The sequence below is a fragment of the Stylophora pistillata genome, chromosome 5 (assembly GCF_964205215.1).
Source record: "Stylophora pistillata chromosome 5, jaStyPist1.2, whole genome shotgun sequence".
Taxonomy (NCBI): Eukaryota; Metazoa; Cnidaria; class Anthozoa; order Scleractinia; family Pocilloporidae; genus Stylophora; species Stylophora pistillata.
In genome coordinates, this window is record NC_142523.1 from 15493249 (window position 1) to 15510423 (window position 17175).

At 38.4% G+C, this 17175-nt stretch overlaps 3 protein-coding genes across 4 annotated transcripts in view; 2 read left to right on the forward strand and 1 right to left on the reverse strand.

Annotated features, from left to right (window-relative positions):
- Positions 1 to 2447: 2447 nt before the first annotated feature.
- Positions 2448 to 13568, reverse strand: LOC111324266 (OTU domain-containing protein 5-A). The gene is made up of 9 exons (XM_022927781.2): positions 13132 to 13568; positions 12954 to 13047; positions 10956 to 11020; positions 9540 to 9696; positions 5538 to 5686; positions 4922 to 4975; positions 4460 to 4594; positions 3692 to 4058; positions 2448 to 3005 (listed from the first exon to the last, which is right to left on the reverse strand). Exons 1-9 carry the CDS (start codon positions 13480 to 13482, stop codon positions 2875 to 2877), a joined length of 1503 nt encoding a protein of 500 aa, XP_022783516.1. The 5' UTR covers positions 13483 to 13568; the 3' UTR covers positions 2448 to 2874.
- Positions 13569 to 13778: 210 nt separating this feature from the next.
- On the forward strand, positions 13779 to 16813 carry LOC148730507 (uncharacterized). 2 transcript variants are annotated; one of them, XM_088760214.1, is made up of 2 exons: positions 13779 to 15011; positions 16678 to 16813. In XM_088760214.1, exon 1 carries the CDS (start codon positions 13834 to 13836, stop codon positions 14992 to 14994), a length of 1161 nt encoding a protein of 386 aa, XP_088616340.1. In that variant the 5' UTR covers positions 13779 to 13833; the 3' UTR covers positions 14995 to 15011; positions 16678 to 16813. The 2 variants fall into 2 exon arrangements, with proteins under 2 accessions (XP_088616340.1, XP_088616341.1); XM_088760215.1 differs by having other exon boundaries at positions 13779 to 15038; positions 16678 to 16705.
- The window catches only part of LOC148730508 (uncharacterized), a 1356-nt gene continuing 715 nt past the window's right edge, over positions 16535 to 17175 (forward strand). The window contains exon 1 of the mRNA XM_088760213.1: positions 16535 to 17175. This exon is cut by the window's right edge and continues 715 nt beyond it. Coding sequence (XP_088616339.1) covers positions 16678 to 17175 — 498 coding nt within the window. The 5' untranslated portion in view covers positions 16535 to 16677.

Consider the following 17175-nt stretch of genomic DNA (forward strand, 5'->3'; position numbering starts at 1 on the left):
AATACATGATCATGATATTGCCACATGTCACTTCCTGATATAAAAAGGAAATTCAGTGAATATTTTTTATCCAGCTTCGTTTATGTTCAAGATATCCGTAATCTAAGAATCACCTGATGATATGAAATATAAAATCATAATCAAAACCGAGCGTTACTCGGGCGGTCGTGTCTCTCATGAAGAATTTTCTGTTTTCATTTGAGATGAAAATAATCTATTTGGTCGTGAAACACGAACCACATTTTTTTTTCTGTTTATCTTTTCACTTTGAAATGTTTGAATAGTCACTAATGATAAAAAGTCAAGAACTCAATGGTTTTCAGAACTAAGAATATATTAAATTTGCGCTAACTTCACCCCCGTCCCGAAGAAAAGAAAAAATCCTAGGAAATGACGGAGAAAAAATGCGCGACAAGAAAAATTTCCTACATGCCCCCCCTCCTTTTCAAATATCTTTTTCACTACAAAGAGAAACTCAATATCAATCCTAGAAGGAAGCATTTTGCAGGCGAACTTACTTCCGGCGAAATTTGATACCCAATAACTCATGCTATGAATCGTAAAAATTATTTCCTAGGGAAAAGCACTGACATATTGAAAAAGTTGTCTAAAACATTTTGTATAAAAAGGAAGATTCTCATTGGCTAGCGTGATTTTCCCACCAGCCTAAAGCGTCTAACAATACTCCGACGCTACAGCGGCAGATTTTTCGAGGGCACAGTGCGACCCAGTCATCACAGAAAGATAGCGCGCCGGGGAGGGGGGTGGGGAGGGGAAGGGGAGGATGGGGGATGGACAAGAAGAAAAGATATAACCAAGACAAACCTCTCTCTTTTCTCCTTAACTATGCTGATGGCGTAAAGAAGGAAAGTAGAAGAATAAAGTATACTATGGTACTCATTTTCACAGCTTTACGCTTACGCTTTTCGACTTATGATATAGAGGATATTACATGGCCGCTTGGGGATACGAATTTTATCTTCTCGTGCTGAAAGTATCTCTCACGAGTGAGCGCAGCTCACTCGTGAGAGATACTTTCAGCACGAGAAGATAAAATTCGTATCCCCAAGCGGCCATGTAATGTTCTGTTTATTATATACTGATGAAATTTCCACATAAAAATCTCCTCACACGTGAAAAATAAAAATAGTATCTTCACTGCGCGCGGTGAAGATATGATTTTTCAGTAAAAGGAGAAATCCTTGTATTTCATCAGTATCTATATAATAAATGCTAATACGCGGTTTGGTTGTATTGGATATGTCGTTGGACAGAATGTTATGGGCTATGGGTCAGGCCGGCGGGAAAGTCTGGGAGGGGGTCTGGATACTAAAAGATTTTGTGCCAGAACAAATTAAAGACAGTTCTGTCCAAACAAAAAAAGTCCCACGTTACTTTCGACATTCAACGGAAAATTTATCTTCTGCTTCACGACTTTAAAAACCAAAATAATGATTTCAGTTCCAAGTTCTTTATTTGAAGCATGTATGTTATTGCATTTTTGAAGAATATTAATTTTGTTACATTTACATTGTATATACACCTGAAACCGAGCCGAACTATTATCACATTCTGAATCACAGATAAAAGGTCAGGAGTAACAAACACATTACAAGAGTTCACTTCATTTTAAACCAGAATTATTATAAGTGATCAATAGATTTTCCACAAAGTGTTTAAATAGTATAAGGTTCTTTGAAAAATAAAAAAAGGTTTTTATCATGTGTAGCCAAAAGTTTACTCATACACGAACTCATCGTTAAAGTATCCAAATAAGCAGTTTCACATTGAAAGTTAATTTTGGGGGAGTTCACAATCACACAGTCTCTATCACTGATGACAAAGAGCCGTTACAACCTTGCCAGGAACTGCATACTCCTATGCATCGCACATGACAAAACAACTAAGGATACTGACCCGTCCCACATCCACTCCCTACACCTGGATCAGTAGGCCCACTCCCCTGTTACCTTACGTGTTTGTCACTCTTCTATCTTCTTCCACACCTCAAGTCAACCCTAATTTCCCCCAGCTGATTGACAGGTAAATTCTCCTTCCAATAATCAAACAATATCCATAAAATCAGTAGATGGAAAAAGATAAACTTGCACATATCAACTGCAGGGGGTCATCTTTATGTGACACCAAATTCTCCTTACAGAGTAACAAAAAAAGTTATGGCAACTGGAAGGGAGAATTACACATCACATCTTTAGAATTTAGAGGTAAAAGAACTGCCACCATCTAACAAAGAGTTGTTACCTTTATGTTAACAAAATTAAAACCAAAACAAAAGAATGATCATTTCACAACTCTTTAAAAAAATGTTGAAATTTCCTTCAGATGAGTCACTGTATACTGTAAGCAAATCTGTCATTTATGAATTTCATGCAAGTAAAAGTCCCATGCCCGACTATACTAAAGAAACAGCAAAATAAAACAATGCATACAGTGGATAATAAAATGAAATATTGCTAATTCTCTCCACAAACAAGGAATTAGGCAAAATTTCAGTTGAACGAATCTAGAATAATCACTTAAAGGTGAGAAGATTATCACAATACGCACGCCATAACAACATAATCACTAATTTTTTGCCTAGAAAGAGTACTTTAAAAGGAAAAATTATTTCAGAGGATCTTCTTAAGTTCCTTCCAAGCAAACCAAATTCATTAAACAGTTCAATTTGTATCATAAATCAAGTGTCACACTTGAATTGAAAATATGTACCACACTGAAAATCTTAATTACCCTTTTTTTTTAACCAGGACCCAATTTACAAACAATTATAACTGCACTAAAATAACAATCATTGCAAAACAATCTAAACTGATTTTTTTCTTGATCCTCTCTGAGGATCATCTCATAAAACTGCTATGATTTGTAATCATCGTCACTGTTTTTGTCTTTGCCTGCAGCACCCTTTCTAAGTTTGTCAAAGTATTCTTTTTGAGACTCAGCTAAGACCGCTGCCAGAATACTTTCATCTTCCCATTTAGAAAAACCTGCAAAACCAAGGAAGTACAATGGTAAGATTACTGACACAGAAACAGAATTTAAAACAATATGCCCCGTATGGTTAACATGAAAATTCTCATTACTGGTCTTGTTATTTGACCATTACATTTCCCATAGTTCTGGACGAAAGAACAAAGAAAAGTTATTCTTGGCGATCACCAACCCAATTCTCATGAAATTTCTCATAATATGTGCTAACACCTCAAGGATCTGATCTCTCTCAGCCTTTTATTATTTTTTTAATTGATTAATTACTGTTATTATCATAATTTTGGGGGGATCCTTGCTACACGTACAAGTCTAAGAGTTTCTTTTTCAGAGATTTGCTACAGACTTGACTGTGTGCAATCTACTGTAGTCCATAGGATAGTATCAGCTATCATCATAAAAGTGTCTGCTCATAAGGCTAGAGAGCCTTATCACTCTTGTGACAGCCACCTTGTTTTCCCATTGAAATAAAAAGAAGAATTTGCATGAAAAGAGTGCACTGCCACAGGACTAATTTGGAACACCAATATCGCTGCCATGACATCACATGAAAAAATATTTAGCCACAAAGAAAAAACAAATCACAACTGCATCATTTCACATATTTCTCACATTGTTAAGCCAATATTCAATTAAACTCTGACCTACATTTCAAAATACATCTCAATTACTTTATAAATCTTACCATATCCATTGGGAGGTAAGAAGTCTAGATAATTTGGACCATCAGTACCACCAGTCGCCCCAGGGGGTGAAGGTGGGTTGGATGATTCAGTAGAACATCCTGGCTTAGAATCATAGTAAGTTGGTTTCACGCTACTAACAGTACATGTCATCGTTGCATTACTTGTTGGAGGGCATGTTTTTGTTTCTGATGAGGAAGCACTCGCCAAAGTCTCATGCCTGGGAGAGCTAGGAGAATGACGTGGAGATTTGCTGGGAGGGGCACTTTCAGCAGCCTCACGTTCTCGTTCTCTGTGATGAGGGGATGTTGGCCGCTTTGACTCGGTGCATGTTGATGTGCTGCTTGTTGCAGTAGGACTGGAGCACGGCTAAAACAAGAGACGGGTATCAAGGATGATTTGAACATTAATTAACACAAAGTTGATTTGCAAATCTGCTCTATTTACAGATAAAATGAAAAGATTCTAAAGATATAGAGAGTAGGGATGAATTCTTAAAAAAAAAAAGAAGGCAACTCAAAATAGAAAAAGGCATGCAACCAAAGAGGAGATATGCACCTCAACCAGGCAAAGATTCAAACCAAATATTTTTTCAACTTAATTCAGTTCAACTTTGGGTTAAATAATGTGCCCTTTTTCATACTAGTACATTTGACTGATAATTTCTTTAAATGAACTGGAGAAAAAAAGAATCTTTTACTGAAAAAGTGGTGAAATTGAAAAATAACAAGATGGGCAGAAAAACAAAAGAGAACTCAGGAATATGTTACCAATGTTCTAGTTCCCCTTGATCGTTTTTCTCTTTCTCTGAGGAATTCCAAAAATGATTCTCTGGCTACTGCCTCTTCCATGGCCTCATTTGTTGCTTCCCAGTCAGTGCAACGAAGTTTGTCTGCTAACATTTGCTGGAAATCAATACCACATAAAAAAGTCAATCTCTTAAAATGAAACTGAACATTTGGTATTCTTCACCTTTTAATTAGTCAGTAAAGTGTGCACAGAAAAAATCAGTTAAGAGATCTGAACACCCTCTCATCTATTGGAGCTAACTTTGTAAACTAGTGCCAGATATTCTTTGTTGCAGCTGACTTTGTACATACATACATACATACATACATACATACATACATACATACATACATACATACATACATACATACATACATACATACATACATACATACATACATACATAGCAAGATCTAAAGTGAAGTCTTGACAAACAACATTACCTGTTCAATTTGCCAATCCTCTGACTGCTTGAATGCATCACTTACAAGGGTGCCCTAGGGAAAAAAATAAAGTCTATGCATTAATCATTAAATCTGTCAGTTAGTAAGTGTGTTATGATCAGTCAATTTAGTGGGTCATATTTCACTGTACAGCCAACAAAATAAAATCTTCCCACTCTCTTTGAACCTATACTCTAAGTTACAGAACTTGTTTTTTTTTTTTTCCCACTTGGATTGATGACCTGTGCACTTTGTGCCTGGGCCATAAATCCATGCTGTACAGACCTTAAAGACTGTATAGTGTTATTAAGGGTATTCCTGAAGGACTTTTGTCTGTCATAGTGACTGATGGTTTGTCATCATCTACGTCGTTTTCACTCTGATAGTAACTTCTTCTCAGGATAAAGAACACACAGATACCACCCCTCATGACAAAAGGTCAACCCCCAAGATCTGAAAGTTAATTCTCCCCTCTAACTGCTACCCATTTCCTTACAAAATTAAATACAAGAATTTGGTGCTAGATCACAGTAACTTACATTTTAGGCACCTCTGGGAGTTAAGAGAAGATGAAATGACACAAGGGAAATATGCTTACTGCACAATGCTCACTTACCCATGGTTTGTACCCAGAAAGTCCAAGCCCTACACCTACAGATGGCTTATTAGGATTAAGAACTGCATTGTAGTGCACACCATTGTGGTAACTGAGGCGGATTGGTTCATAATCAGTTTTGTAAGAACTATGGAAAATATTTATGGGTTCTGCAGACAAAAAGTAGCAATCCATAAATAATTCACATATTGCACTTCAGTCAAATAACAATATTGGTAAAACTGATTACAATTAGAGAATGAACCTGTAGGAGGGTTCCTACTTATGTAGGAGGCCATTTCTTTCAAATTGGTAGAGTACATCAAAGGAAAATCAAAATGTTAACCCTTTCACTACCATAAGTGACCAAGATGGAATTTCTCCTTACTACATCAATACAATATCAAGCAGACAAGTGATGAGAATAAATAACGTTAATTGAACTGAGTGGAGTGCAGTTTGGCCTGAAATCATATGCGTGATTTCAAAATTGAATGCGCACGCAGCGTGAGTTTGATTTGAAATCACAAGTATGATTTCAGACCAAAATTGCACGAAACGAGGTTTAATTACCACTTTATTACTAACATCCATTTTGAAATCCTCCATATACAGAACTAGGTCAATTCAAATATTTTACTGATGCAGTACTGAGCCGGTTTTTAAATAAAAAGTGGAATCGGAAATGCTTTTACACCTTATTTTGTATGCAAAACAGAAAGACTTTGACATCATGTGTCAAAAACTCAGTCAAGCATAAAATGATGCGATTTAGAGCAAAAAATGGTGCGATTCGTGAATAAATTGTACCAATTAGAGCCAATCAGATTACAGGGACCACCAGTGATTGGATGTAATAAAGAGAAATATAAATAAAGGGATAATTATTTGAGCCAATACCAAATTCTTCAAACTAAATATCATAAGAGTTGTACAGTAGACAGTAAGGAGAATCACTATTGAGGTCTCTGGAGTGAAAGGGTTAAGTAATTACATTATACAAGGGCCACTAGTTACTCAGTTGAAGTACTGTCCCGTGTTACCCTCATTAAATAAAGTTGATTGATTGATTGATTGATATTTAACAAATGATAAACACCACAGCATATACTATTGAGTTATGGATGCACGCGGGAGGTTGCTAAGCATGAAAGAAGCGTAAGAGTCGCTCGAGGCGATAGCCGAGAGCGACTCTCGCTTCTTGAGTGCTTAGCAAACCTCTCAAGTGCATCCATAACTCAATAGTGTACGCTGTGGTGTTTACCATTTGTTTTATAACATAAAATTGATACATTGTAGCTAAAGAGTTCCCTTTTATTTAACAAATCTTACATGACCAGAAAAAACAAGCGCGCACAGAAAAATAGTCTTTGCATTTGCTCACGTCAGCAGCGTACACCCATGGGCAAATGGGGGACGCTAAATTGACCAATCAGAGCGCACGCTTTACTTTGGTTATGTTATAAAACACGATAGTATGACAAGGATTTATGAACATGATGGTGATTGTAAAAGGAACAAAACAAACACTGTTTGGAAAATACAAAAGCAAGAAAAGTTGATAAATGACTAACTAAATATGTGTACATAAAATAAGAGAATGATATCACAAATAGTTTTAAGTTAGTTTAAGTGAACTTGATAAAAAAAAAGGGACAGAGATTGCCTTCTGCTGTAAAATATTTTAGCAATGAGAGAATACCTCAAATTGAGTAAGTTTGCAGATGTTAGATACATGTATATCAGTTTTGAAACCAGGACTTCTCAAACAGCTCTGAAACTTGTCTCGTATCATAAATAAGAAATTTATAACTGAGAGCTTATGTACAAAAGGTCTGGATTGGTGAAGATTGAATCAAATACCGTATTTACCCGTGTATAATGCGGGCCCGTGTATAATACGAATCCCAATTTCAGACCAAATTTTGAGAAAAAAGAAAAATAAACTACTCAACAAGAAGGTAAAATTGTATAACATTATTTATTTCAATTAACTTGGCAAACTAACGAAATGATGGTTACAACATCTTTCACATATCAAATCCTTCAAACTCGGACTCGGAGTCTGACTGGAACAGTTCTCTTGCAAACGAGTCATCGAGCTCGTTGTTGCAGTCATCGTTGGCCTCGTAAACTAGGTCGTCCTCGGATCCATCAAGGCTGTTGGTGATCCCGCATTTTAGAAATGAGGATTCCATCATTTCTTCGGAAATGTCCTGCCATGCTCCTGCGATCCACGAAAGGATCAGTTCCTCGGATGGTTTCTTTTAGCGGCCACTCGCTGTAAATTCATGGATTCCCTCCGCCATCCACTCCATCCACCTCTTTCTAACACCATCTTTAAACGGCTTGTTTAAAGAGACATCCAGCGGCTGCAAGATCGAGGTTAATCCGCCAGGAATTACTGCTAAGTTCGTGTTTTCTCGTGTCAGTGCTGTTTTCACCCTTGTGGAATCCCATATTTCTCGTTCTTTGCCATGTCGAGGGCCTTCAGCCTCACCAGCGATGGTAAAATGGCGAGACCATTGTTCCGTTTCTCTGTGATCCATTCGAGGAGACCAACCTCAAGTTCTGGCCATGCAGCTTTTTTGCCACGATTTGCTCGTTTCAACCGAGGCATCTTTTTCAAGTTTTCCTTGCTCTTCCGCCATAAGCGAACATTACTTTCAGATACTCCGAACTCTCTTTCAGCAGCGAGATTTCCATGCTGTTCGGCGAAATTGATGATTCGTAACTTATCTGACACTGTGTAACTTTGACGCTTGGTTCCGGCGAGTTTTGTAGTCATGTTTACGTTTGATTGCTCAAGATTACAGTAACTGTTTTGTTGATCAGCTGTTCGCTTAAATACTTAGTTAAATTTATTCAAGGATCCAAATTGTTAACATGTCATTGGTAGGTTAGTTTACCCTCAAATTAAAGACCAATTACATCGCACGCTTATGTGTCTTTGTTATTCTAATGTCGCGTCAGCCTAAACAAAGGATTCCGTGTATAATATGCATCTCGAATTTAGGTGTTCATTTCGGGAAAAATAAGTTCGCATTATACACGGGTAAATACGGTATACTGTATTCAGGTTAACTTAAAGTCATTACAAATAGCTATATGAAGAATTCGTAATACAAGGAATCATTCTTTTTAGATAGGAATTCATCCATTTCACCAAGACATTCATTAATAGAGACGAGTATTCTTGCTACAGGATGACGAGAACATGTCACAAGAACAACGTGGTATGAACGGCTTGCACCGGGCCCCTATCGGGCGAATCATAGGTAGTGTCCAGGTCCTATCTTGTTATAGCGTTCCACTCTACTTTTTAGTTATCCGTAGGAATTTTTGCAGAATCTGCTTATTGTTCTCCCTAACAGAGGGGTTCAGTTGATAGTAAATATAATCCATACCCCCCCCCCCCACCCTGCAGAACAACAAATTTTGAGACTCCACCACAACCATACCCGACACTTTTCAAATCCGAGACAAAATATTTCTTGAGTGTGGGCTTAATATCAAATCCTTAGGCATGCACTTAGACAATTGACAAAACACTGAGTTGGTGATCTGAGAAGTTGATGCACCAATCAATTTACAGCTTGAACATCCCCTTGGGCAACCCACAGCATTTGACTGTTGTTGGTCCTGGAGTGGGGAGTTTTAAACTTGCCCAGGTGAGGTGAGGAATTAGATCTGGCAGAATACAAGTGTTTACACAAAAATTTTCACATCACAAAGTAAGGCTTCCAAACAAGAAGCCAAACAGTGACAACAAAAACTATGGTAAGACACGACTTTACTAAATTCTGCAACATTTGTCAATCAATTACAGAATTGTTCTAAGAAAAATCGTGCTAGAGTGAGGCATTTTAATGCAGTTTTTGGCCCTGACAGGGAGGGGGGGGGGGGTATTGGAGTAAAGCCACCTTCAAAATTTCAAATGCCTGAAAGGTTACTAGGAAAATAGGGCAGGGGGGAAGGGGGAATTTTGAAGCAGCTTTGAACTGATGGACAGATAAGACCAACCTGTACTATACTGATAAACTTCAATTGTCCTGTTGTACATCTCACACATGGCCTGCATCTCAATATGGTTTCCATGGCAATGATTTTCACGTTTACGTTTGATGTAACTTTTAAAGTCTTCAGTGACGTACTGAGAGAAGTAGTCTTCATTCTTGAACTATTATCAGACAAAAAAAAAATGTTCAACTATGAATGTGTTGCAATTGTATACATCAAATTACAAAGGTTATGGTCCCCATAACACAAGGGAGAAAAAAAAGGTATAAGTAAAGAGCTGATCCTTGCAGCTTTATCCTTGCAGCAAAGCTGCAATCAATGATATAATAGAAAAGAAACCTTAAATTCAGGCTTCAACAGGATCCCATTTTTTTAAACTTTAATTCAAACCCTTCACTCACAAGATCTCAATAGTTGTTGTTGTTACTGTCTGCCATAAAATTCTAACAATGCGAGTTTTGGGAATTTGGTATTGGATCAATTGGCAATCCCACAACTCATATTTTTTGTATTCTCATTGCTTGTCTCCTTCATTTTGTATTGATAATATAAGGCAAAATTGTATTGACCCAGGCCTCGACACTAGTGGTAGCCCACTAGCCACAGACTAGTAGAAATTCCGTTTTGATTCCGTTTTGGTTTTGATTTCCACTGACTAGTTTGGCTACTAAACAAACTGAAATTGTTGTAACATCTAAGATGTCACTGGCCACTTGGCTAGTAAGTTGAAAAGTTAGTGTTGAGTCCTGCTGGTCACTGATGGGAATTAAAGGATTTAAAGATTTCTAACAACCTGAAACAGCCAAAGTTCAATGATTGCTAACTACTCACTCTGTTCTGTTTAGGGTTTGACAATAAACTTAGGACAAAATTTTACTAAATCCGTATGTAGTCAATACTACTACACCTGAGTTATTGTGATAATAAAAAAAAGTAAATATAGGTTTCACTCTAGAAAAGCTGCATGTATTCGAGTATTTGGTGAACTTTCGACAACAAATGCTGTTCTGTGTTTATCGTGCGTAAATGTAAAGTTACTTGACCCTTGCAGATAGAGTTTATCCATGTTCACTTACTGTGTAATAGCAAACAAATATCTCAGAGGATAGCCAACCTCCAGGTCTGAAGGCAGCCCTTAACATTTTTCAAGGCTTCCACAAGGATTTCAATAACATTTCCCTTTAGCAGCTGCTCATGGTGTTAAAGGCCACTGTATGGTAAGATGAGATCTAAACACGAGAGCCTGTTCACAGGCTACCACTATAAACAGATGGCAGTGAGAGGTCTTACAAGTGGTAGTTGATCAACATCAACTGGCTTTTACTGAAACACCTTCCTGGGATAAAATTATAATTACAATGCACCCAACCAATGCATTAAAAAAAGCCTTTTATAGGTTAAATTCAAAACTTTAATTACCATGTAGTCCATACAGTGTTTTCTGACCTCGGAGTGCCATTCTTGGTCACCATACACATGTTCAGCTGTAGAGGGGCAAAAAATATATGTACAATATTAGAACATACTCTGTACCATACAGGTCACCAGTCCTTTGTGCTCATTGGCTAGTTTGAATGTGATTAGCAACTACTGGTAGTCATCGCTAAGGAGCCAATAGGAACCAAATGATTTTTGGTTTAAGTGTGGTATATACTATTATTAATAATAACAATTATACAACTCAGTGTCAGCAAAAGCAGTGGATATTTATCCCACTCCTTAATGGCTCAGTAAATATTCACCTCCACTTCAGTGAGTTATTAATTACTCCATACCATCATTTAAGTCTGAGTCTTTCAAGACAAATTTAGTGAATCACGATAAGTTTCTTACCAAAAAAAATAACAGCACCACAAAGTAAGAGCAAGTGCCACTACAATAACTTGGTAACAAATAAAATGAGAAATAACATTTACAAAAAATTGGAACCTGGATGATACAACCTCTGAGATTTGCTGACAGACAAATCTATGAAGGACCACAGAAACAGTGGAACCTTGATTTAATGAAGAGCCAAGGGACTGGGGAAAATGGTTTATTATATCAAGGTTCTGTAGCACACATTTTACTGTAACTTTAGCTGGGCCGAAACTGAAGTATTGTTTATTATACCTAGGACTTCGTTATATAGACGTTCGTTAAATTGAGGTTCCACTGTATTAAGTTGAACCTTGCTCAAAATTTCCATGCATTACATTAACTTCTGACTAGTGATGTCAGTAATATGACCTTCAATGTCAGGCTGTTAGGTTGTAAATTTTACCCACACTAGAGGCCAATAAAAGTATTGCTTTTCCCTTTCTACTTCTGTCAAAACCTTCACTTGCAATTAGCTAACAAAAGAATTTTACCCAATCTCTAAACAGAGAGAAATATTTAGCCTTTAAAGAGTTTTCAATCTTCAAACTAAGAGTTGGTTGATAGCAGTCATGTCTAGTTCTTATGCAAATTAAGATCACACAACATTAAGTCTGTACCAGTTTTTTCATATGTTTTCTGAGTTAAACAACATTTTTGGACTTCCTCGTGAAAGTAGTGGTGGCATTGTTGTAGAACAATAAGGTAAAAGGAACCACCAAAAGTTGCAAACTAGAATGCAAAATAATGTGTAAAGTAGTAAATTACTTCTTATTCATAGAAATTTAAAGTCTCAAATTACATGTAGTGATAATGAAAGTAAAGACTTGGGTGATTTGGGCAGATAATATTACCATCTATCTCTTCAAAAGATGTCTTCCATGAGGATCGTAAGTCTACATTTCCCACTAATATCTCATAACTTGATCTGTTCTGGAATTTTCCTCAAGTGAAAAAACGTCCTTAAAATAGATATTTACAAGCCATAGTAAAAAAACAATTTGCAAATCACGTTTCCTTTCCTTATACCAAAGGAACAAAATAAGCTGATGAAAAAACAAGCTCTGGTGGAGTAATTAAATACTCAAATTTTTTAATCAACTGGAGAGAAACCTGCAAAAAATAATTTGCATATTGGCCAAGGAACTGCATGTAAAACTGCGACGAAAACTATAATACAGGTATAACAGATACCACGCCACGAGGACAAGGTACACGTGCACAAGTGATGATGCTAACTCCCGGGCTCAGATCCAGCTTAAAACCATTTCCTGGTGTTAATAAAAGTTCCCAAATCATATTCGTCTAAAAATGAAAATGCACAATAAGCCGGTCAGATGTACAACCTGAAGGCTGATAGTGCAACTTGAAAGCCAGTCGAAATGAATGTCTATCGAGATAAGAATATCTATCGTTTCTCTTCGACCAGATGTTACAGGCACGGACAGAAACGATTCCACGAAAAGGAGAATAGAAGAACATTTTGTGAAAAAAAAAAATAACGATTTAGCTTTCGCTTATTCAGTGAGATTATTGATAAGAAGAAAGTATTTTACGTACCGACCGCCCGAAATAAGCAAGCACCATCTTGTGCCATTTTCTTGATAATGAAACCTTTCTTTTCTTTAAGAGCTTGCTCAAACTGCCTCTCCACCTTCAACGAATCAAATAGGATAAATCGCAAGAGTTAATACTCAACCATTTCCTCCAGGAGCGCAAGAACAAAAACGATACCAACCTCTTCGGTCGACAAAGGTTGGTCGGTTTGGGCACACTCGTATTCATCGGAACTGTTATTTCCTGCTTCTTCGCTGTGCCTTTCATGATATTTGTGGCGATGCGGAGGACTTCTATGCCTTCTTTTCGAGGTGTTAGAAGCTACATCAGCTGCCTCTCTACTCTCAAAACTATTTCCTAGATATAGCTCTTCGCCATGGCCAGAATACTCTTCGGTCGAGCGATTTCTTTCGGTAACGCCAGCGGATGAAGTCCAAGAAGAATTATTGCGTATCCGTGTTCTGTTGTCGTTGCTTGAACTTGTATCAGTCTTCTTGGATTCTAAATGCTTTTTCTTCGGTAAAATGGTCATGACGAGGCAGTAAAAAAAGCTAAAACAATGAAAACACCACAAGAATCCGAACCCATTCAGAGTGTTTTTAGAATTAGAAAATTTTGTGATCAGCGGCGTGACGTCACCAAATAGTATATGCGCACAAGAAATGCGCAAAGAAGAACAACCCCTGCAGGGCTTTGTGGATATTTAAGTTGGCTGGCATACAACATTATGGACAGCCCTACTCATGAATAATTCTACCGTTATCGTGCTGTAAGATCACATGAGATAGCAAGCGCATGCGCCAACTCTGTGCAAGCTTACGCCTTCGACAGTCCAACTGCGCTTTTAGAACTGAGAGGAAAAACGCCGCATCTTCTGCTGTAAATGGCTGACAATCCATCTTTAACCCCTCCTAAAGAGGTCAGGGGTAAGGAAAAATCCTCTAAGGAGGACCTTAGCACTGATGAAGTGCGTAAATCAGCCGGAAAACCAGCCTCACAAAAAGGCGGGAAAAAGCCTCCAACGGTTCAAGCACCCATGAACTCGGCGAACGAAGGAAGTTCTGGTGTTACCCTAAACGCGGCAGCTCTTGGTTCCGTTATTGCCGAAGCCCTCAAGGGTTCATTTGAAGGCCTAAGGGATTCAATGAACGCGGGTTTCAATGACTTGAACAGTCTGATTGCATCACGTTCAGGCGGCAATGGTGACGAAGACTCGGCCGATGATTGTGATTCGAGTGTGTCTAAGGACGATGTTGAATCACTTGTCGAGGGAGAGCCACCCGCCAAGAAAAAGAGACTAAACGAACAAGGAAAGAACAGCAATCCTCTGATTACTAAGCTGACAAAAACCCTACAGCTCACCGAACATGTCGGTCCCGCTATCGACGGGGAACTTGCATCACTTGTGGATAAGATTATGAGGGAGAAAGGTAACGAAGACAAAATAATGGAGTTAAAGAAACAACACGAAACTCCCGAAAATTGCGCCACCCTGTCGGAGACAAAGGTCAATCAGGGTGTCTGGAACAATTTAGATGAGTCAGCTCGGTCAACTGACTTAAAATTCCAAAAGGTTCAGAAAAGCCTGATTAAAGGAATAATAGTAGTCGTATCAGAAGTGAACAAGTTGATGGGCGACTCAGAAACTCAGAAAGAAGATACTGTTAGTGCCCTAATGGATGGGGTGTTACTCTTGGCAAATGCTAACCAGGAGTTAAACTATCGACGGAGAGAGTTGATGAGACCACAACTCAATACAAATTTTAGACACCTTTGCAGCCCATCAAATCCAGTGACGGCCGAATTGTTTGGAGATGATCTCCCAAAGGCTGTTAAAGACATCTCAGACACAAACAGGCTGAGTTCAAAGCTCACCAAGGACGGCAGCTCTCATCACTCAAAAAGTAGCCAGCAACACCATGGCTGGCGTGGAAAGAAATATGTTCGCCCTCACAGTTCCAACAATAAGCAGTCCAAGAATTTAAACTTCCAGAGACCCCTCCACTTCAGAAGGAAGCAGGAGGGGAAGAAGAAGGACGACTAAGCTCAAACCCTATACAGGTAGTCTAACAACAAATGAATTTGCTGGTAGGCTGAGGCATTTTCTTTCAACATGGATGAGTATCACAGCAGACCAAGATATATTGGATATGGTACAGCACTGCCACCTAGAGATTGCAAATCCAACTCAACTAAGGCTAAGGCCTGAAATCCAGTTTGACTCTAAAGAGGAAGGAATAATTACCTCAGAAATTGCTCACCTGCTTGAATTAGGTGTCATTGAGCCTGCTGTACACACTCCAGATGAATACATTTCCACTATATTTGTCAGAAAAAAGAAAAGTGGTCAATACCGCATGATTTTGAATTTAAAGGGGCTTAACAAGCACATAGAGAAACACCATTTCAAAATGGATACTCTGTGGTCTGCTGTGCGACTCATGACTCCAAACTGTTTCATGGCATCGATCGATTTAAAAGATGCCTACTACTTAGTTCCCATTGCTAAGGAACATCGCAAGTATCTGAGATTTTACTGGAAGGGTTTTCTCTACCAATACACATGCATGCCAAATGGACTTTCATCTGCACCAAGGTGTTTTACTAAGTTGATGAAACCAGTGTACTCTACCTTAAGACAGAAAGGTCACCTGAATGTGGGGTACATAGATGATTCGTACCTCCAGGGTAGAGATGCCAATGAATGCCTGCTTAATATCTCTGATACGCAGAGATTACTTTCAAGCTTGGGGTTTGTGATTAATGGGCAAAAATCATCTGTCACACCAGCTCAGCGAATCATATTTTTAGGTTTTGTCCTTGATTCTGTGTCAATGACAATTACCCTCACTGATGACAAAAAAGTGAAAGTAAAAGCTAACTGTACAGCAATGCAACACAAGCATGAAACCACCATCACCGAGCTAGCTCAATTAGTTGGGACACTTGTCTCCAGCTTACCTGGGGTACAGTTTGGGAAACTTCATTATAGGAAACTAGAGATAGAAAAGAACTTGGCTCTAAGAGAACATAAGGGTAACTTTGAGGCTCTCATATCCCTGTCCCCAAGTGCAAAAGATGATCTTGCTTGGTGGATTGAAAATGTAGATATGGCCTTAAATCCAATATCACATGGAAATCCTGTCATTGAGATTAAAACTGATGCGTCAAAAAAGGGTTGGGGTGCATACCTTGATGGTGATACAACCCAAGGCTTGTGGTCGGCAACAGAAAGCCAATTGCACATCAATGAGTTAGAATTGAAGGCAATTCACTTTGCCTTGCAAGCTTTTGGTAAAAGGCTAAATAATAAGCATGTCAAAATACTTTGTGACAACTCAACAGCTGTAACGTATATTAATGCTATGGGTGGAACAAAATCTCCAAGTTGCAATCAAGTGACATATGACATATGGGATTGGTGTGTAAATAACAACACCTGGTTAACAGCAACTCACATTGCTGGAGTAGAAAACACTGAGGCTGACAAAGAGTCCCGCTTATTTAATGACCGCACTGAATGGGCCTTAAAAAGGGAGATCTTTACTCAAATAACTACCCATTGGGGTATCCCAGAAATTGATCTATTCGCAAGTAGACTTAATACACAGCTCCCCAGGTTTGTCTCTTGGAAACCTGACCCAGCCTCTTGTTTTGTGGATGCATTTACTATTAGCTGGGATTCCTTGTATTTTTATGCTTTTCCACCTTTTTGTCAAATTCACAGATGTTTACAAAAAATTTTGGAGGATCAAGTATCACAGGGAATCATGATCTTACCATTCTGGCCCACGCAAGTTTGGTGGCCACAACTTCTGAGAATGATAATTGCAATTCCCTTTGTGTTGCCAAAGCACCAGGACCTACTTTCACTGTCACATTCTCCCCAGAAGTTTCACCCCTTGAGAAAGAAGTTGACTATGCTGGCATGTCTCCTGTCTGGCAGTCCATCCAGGATCAGGGTATTTCACAAGCAGCTGCAAAGCTCATCATGGCTTCATGGCGAAATGGAACAAAGAAACAATACAGTACCTACATCAAGAAATGGCAAAACTTTTCTGTTCAGAGGCAAATCGATCACACTCAACCATCTGTAGTGCCTGTGCTTGATTTTCTCACTGTGCTATATAAACAAGGCCTTACATACAATGCCATCAACACTGCCAGAAGTGCTTTGTCTAGCTATGTTACTTTAGAGGATGGGACATGTGTAGGAAAACACCCA

Coding starts and splice junctions, on each gene's coding strand:
- LOC111324266 (XM_022927781.2), bottom strand. CDS start 13,482: ATGACCATTTTACCGAAGAAAAAGCATTTAGAATCCAAGAAGACTGAT. Junction 11,021..12,953: donor TTGCTTATTTCGGGCGGTCG/GTACGTAAAATA, acceptor GCCCCTCTACAG/CTGAACATGTGTATGGTGAC. Junction 4,059..4,459: donor CAAGGGGAACTAGAACATTG/GTAACATATTCC, acceptor CTCTTGTTTTAG/CCGTGCTCCAGTCCTACTGC.
- LOC148730507 (XM_088760214.1), top strand. CDS start 13,834: ATGGCTGACAATCCATCTTTAACCCCTCCTAAAGAGGTCAGGGGTAAG.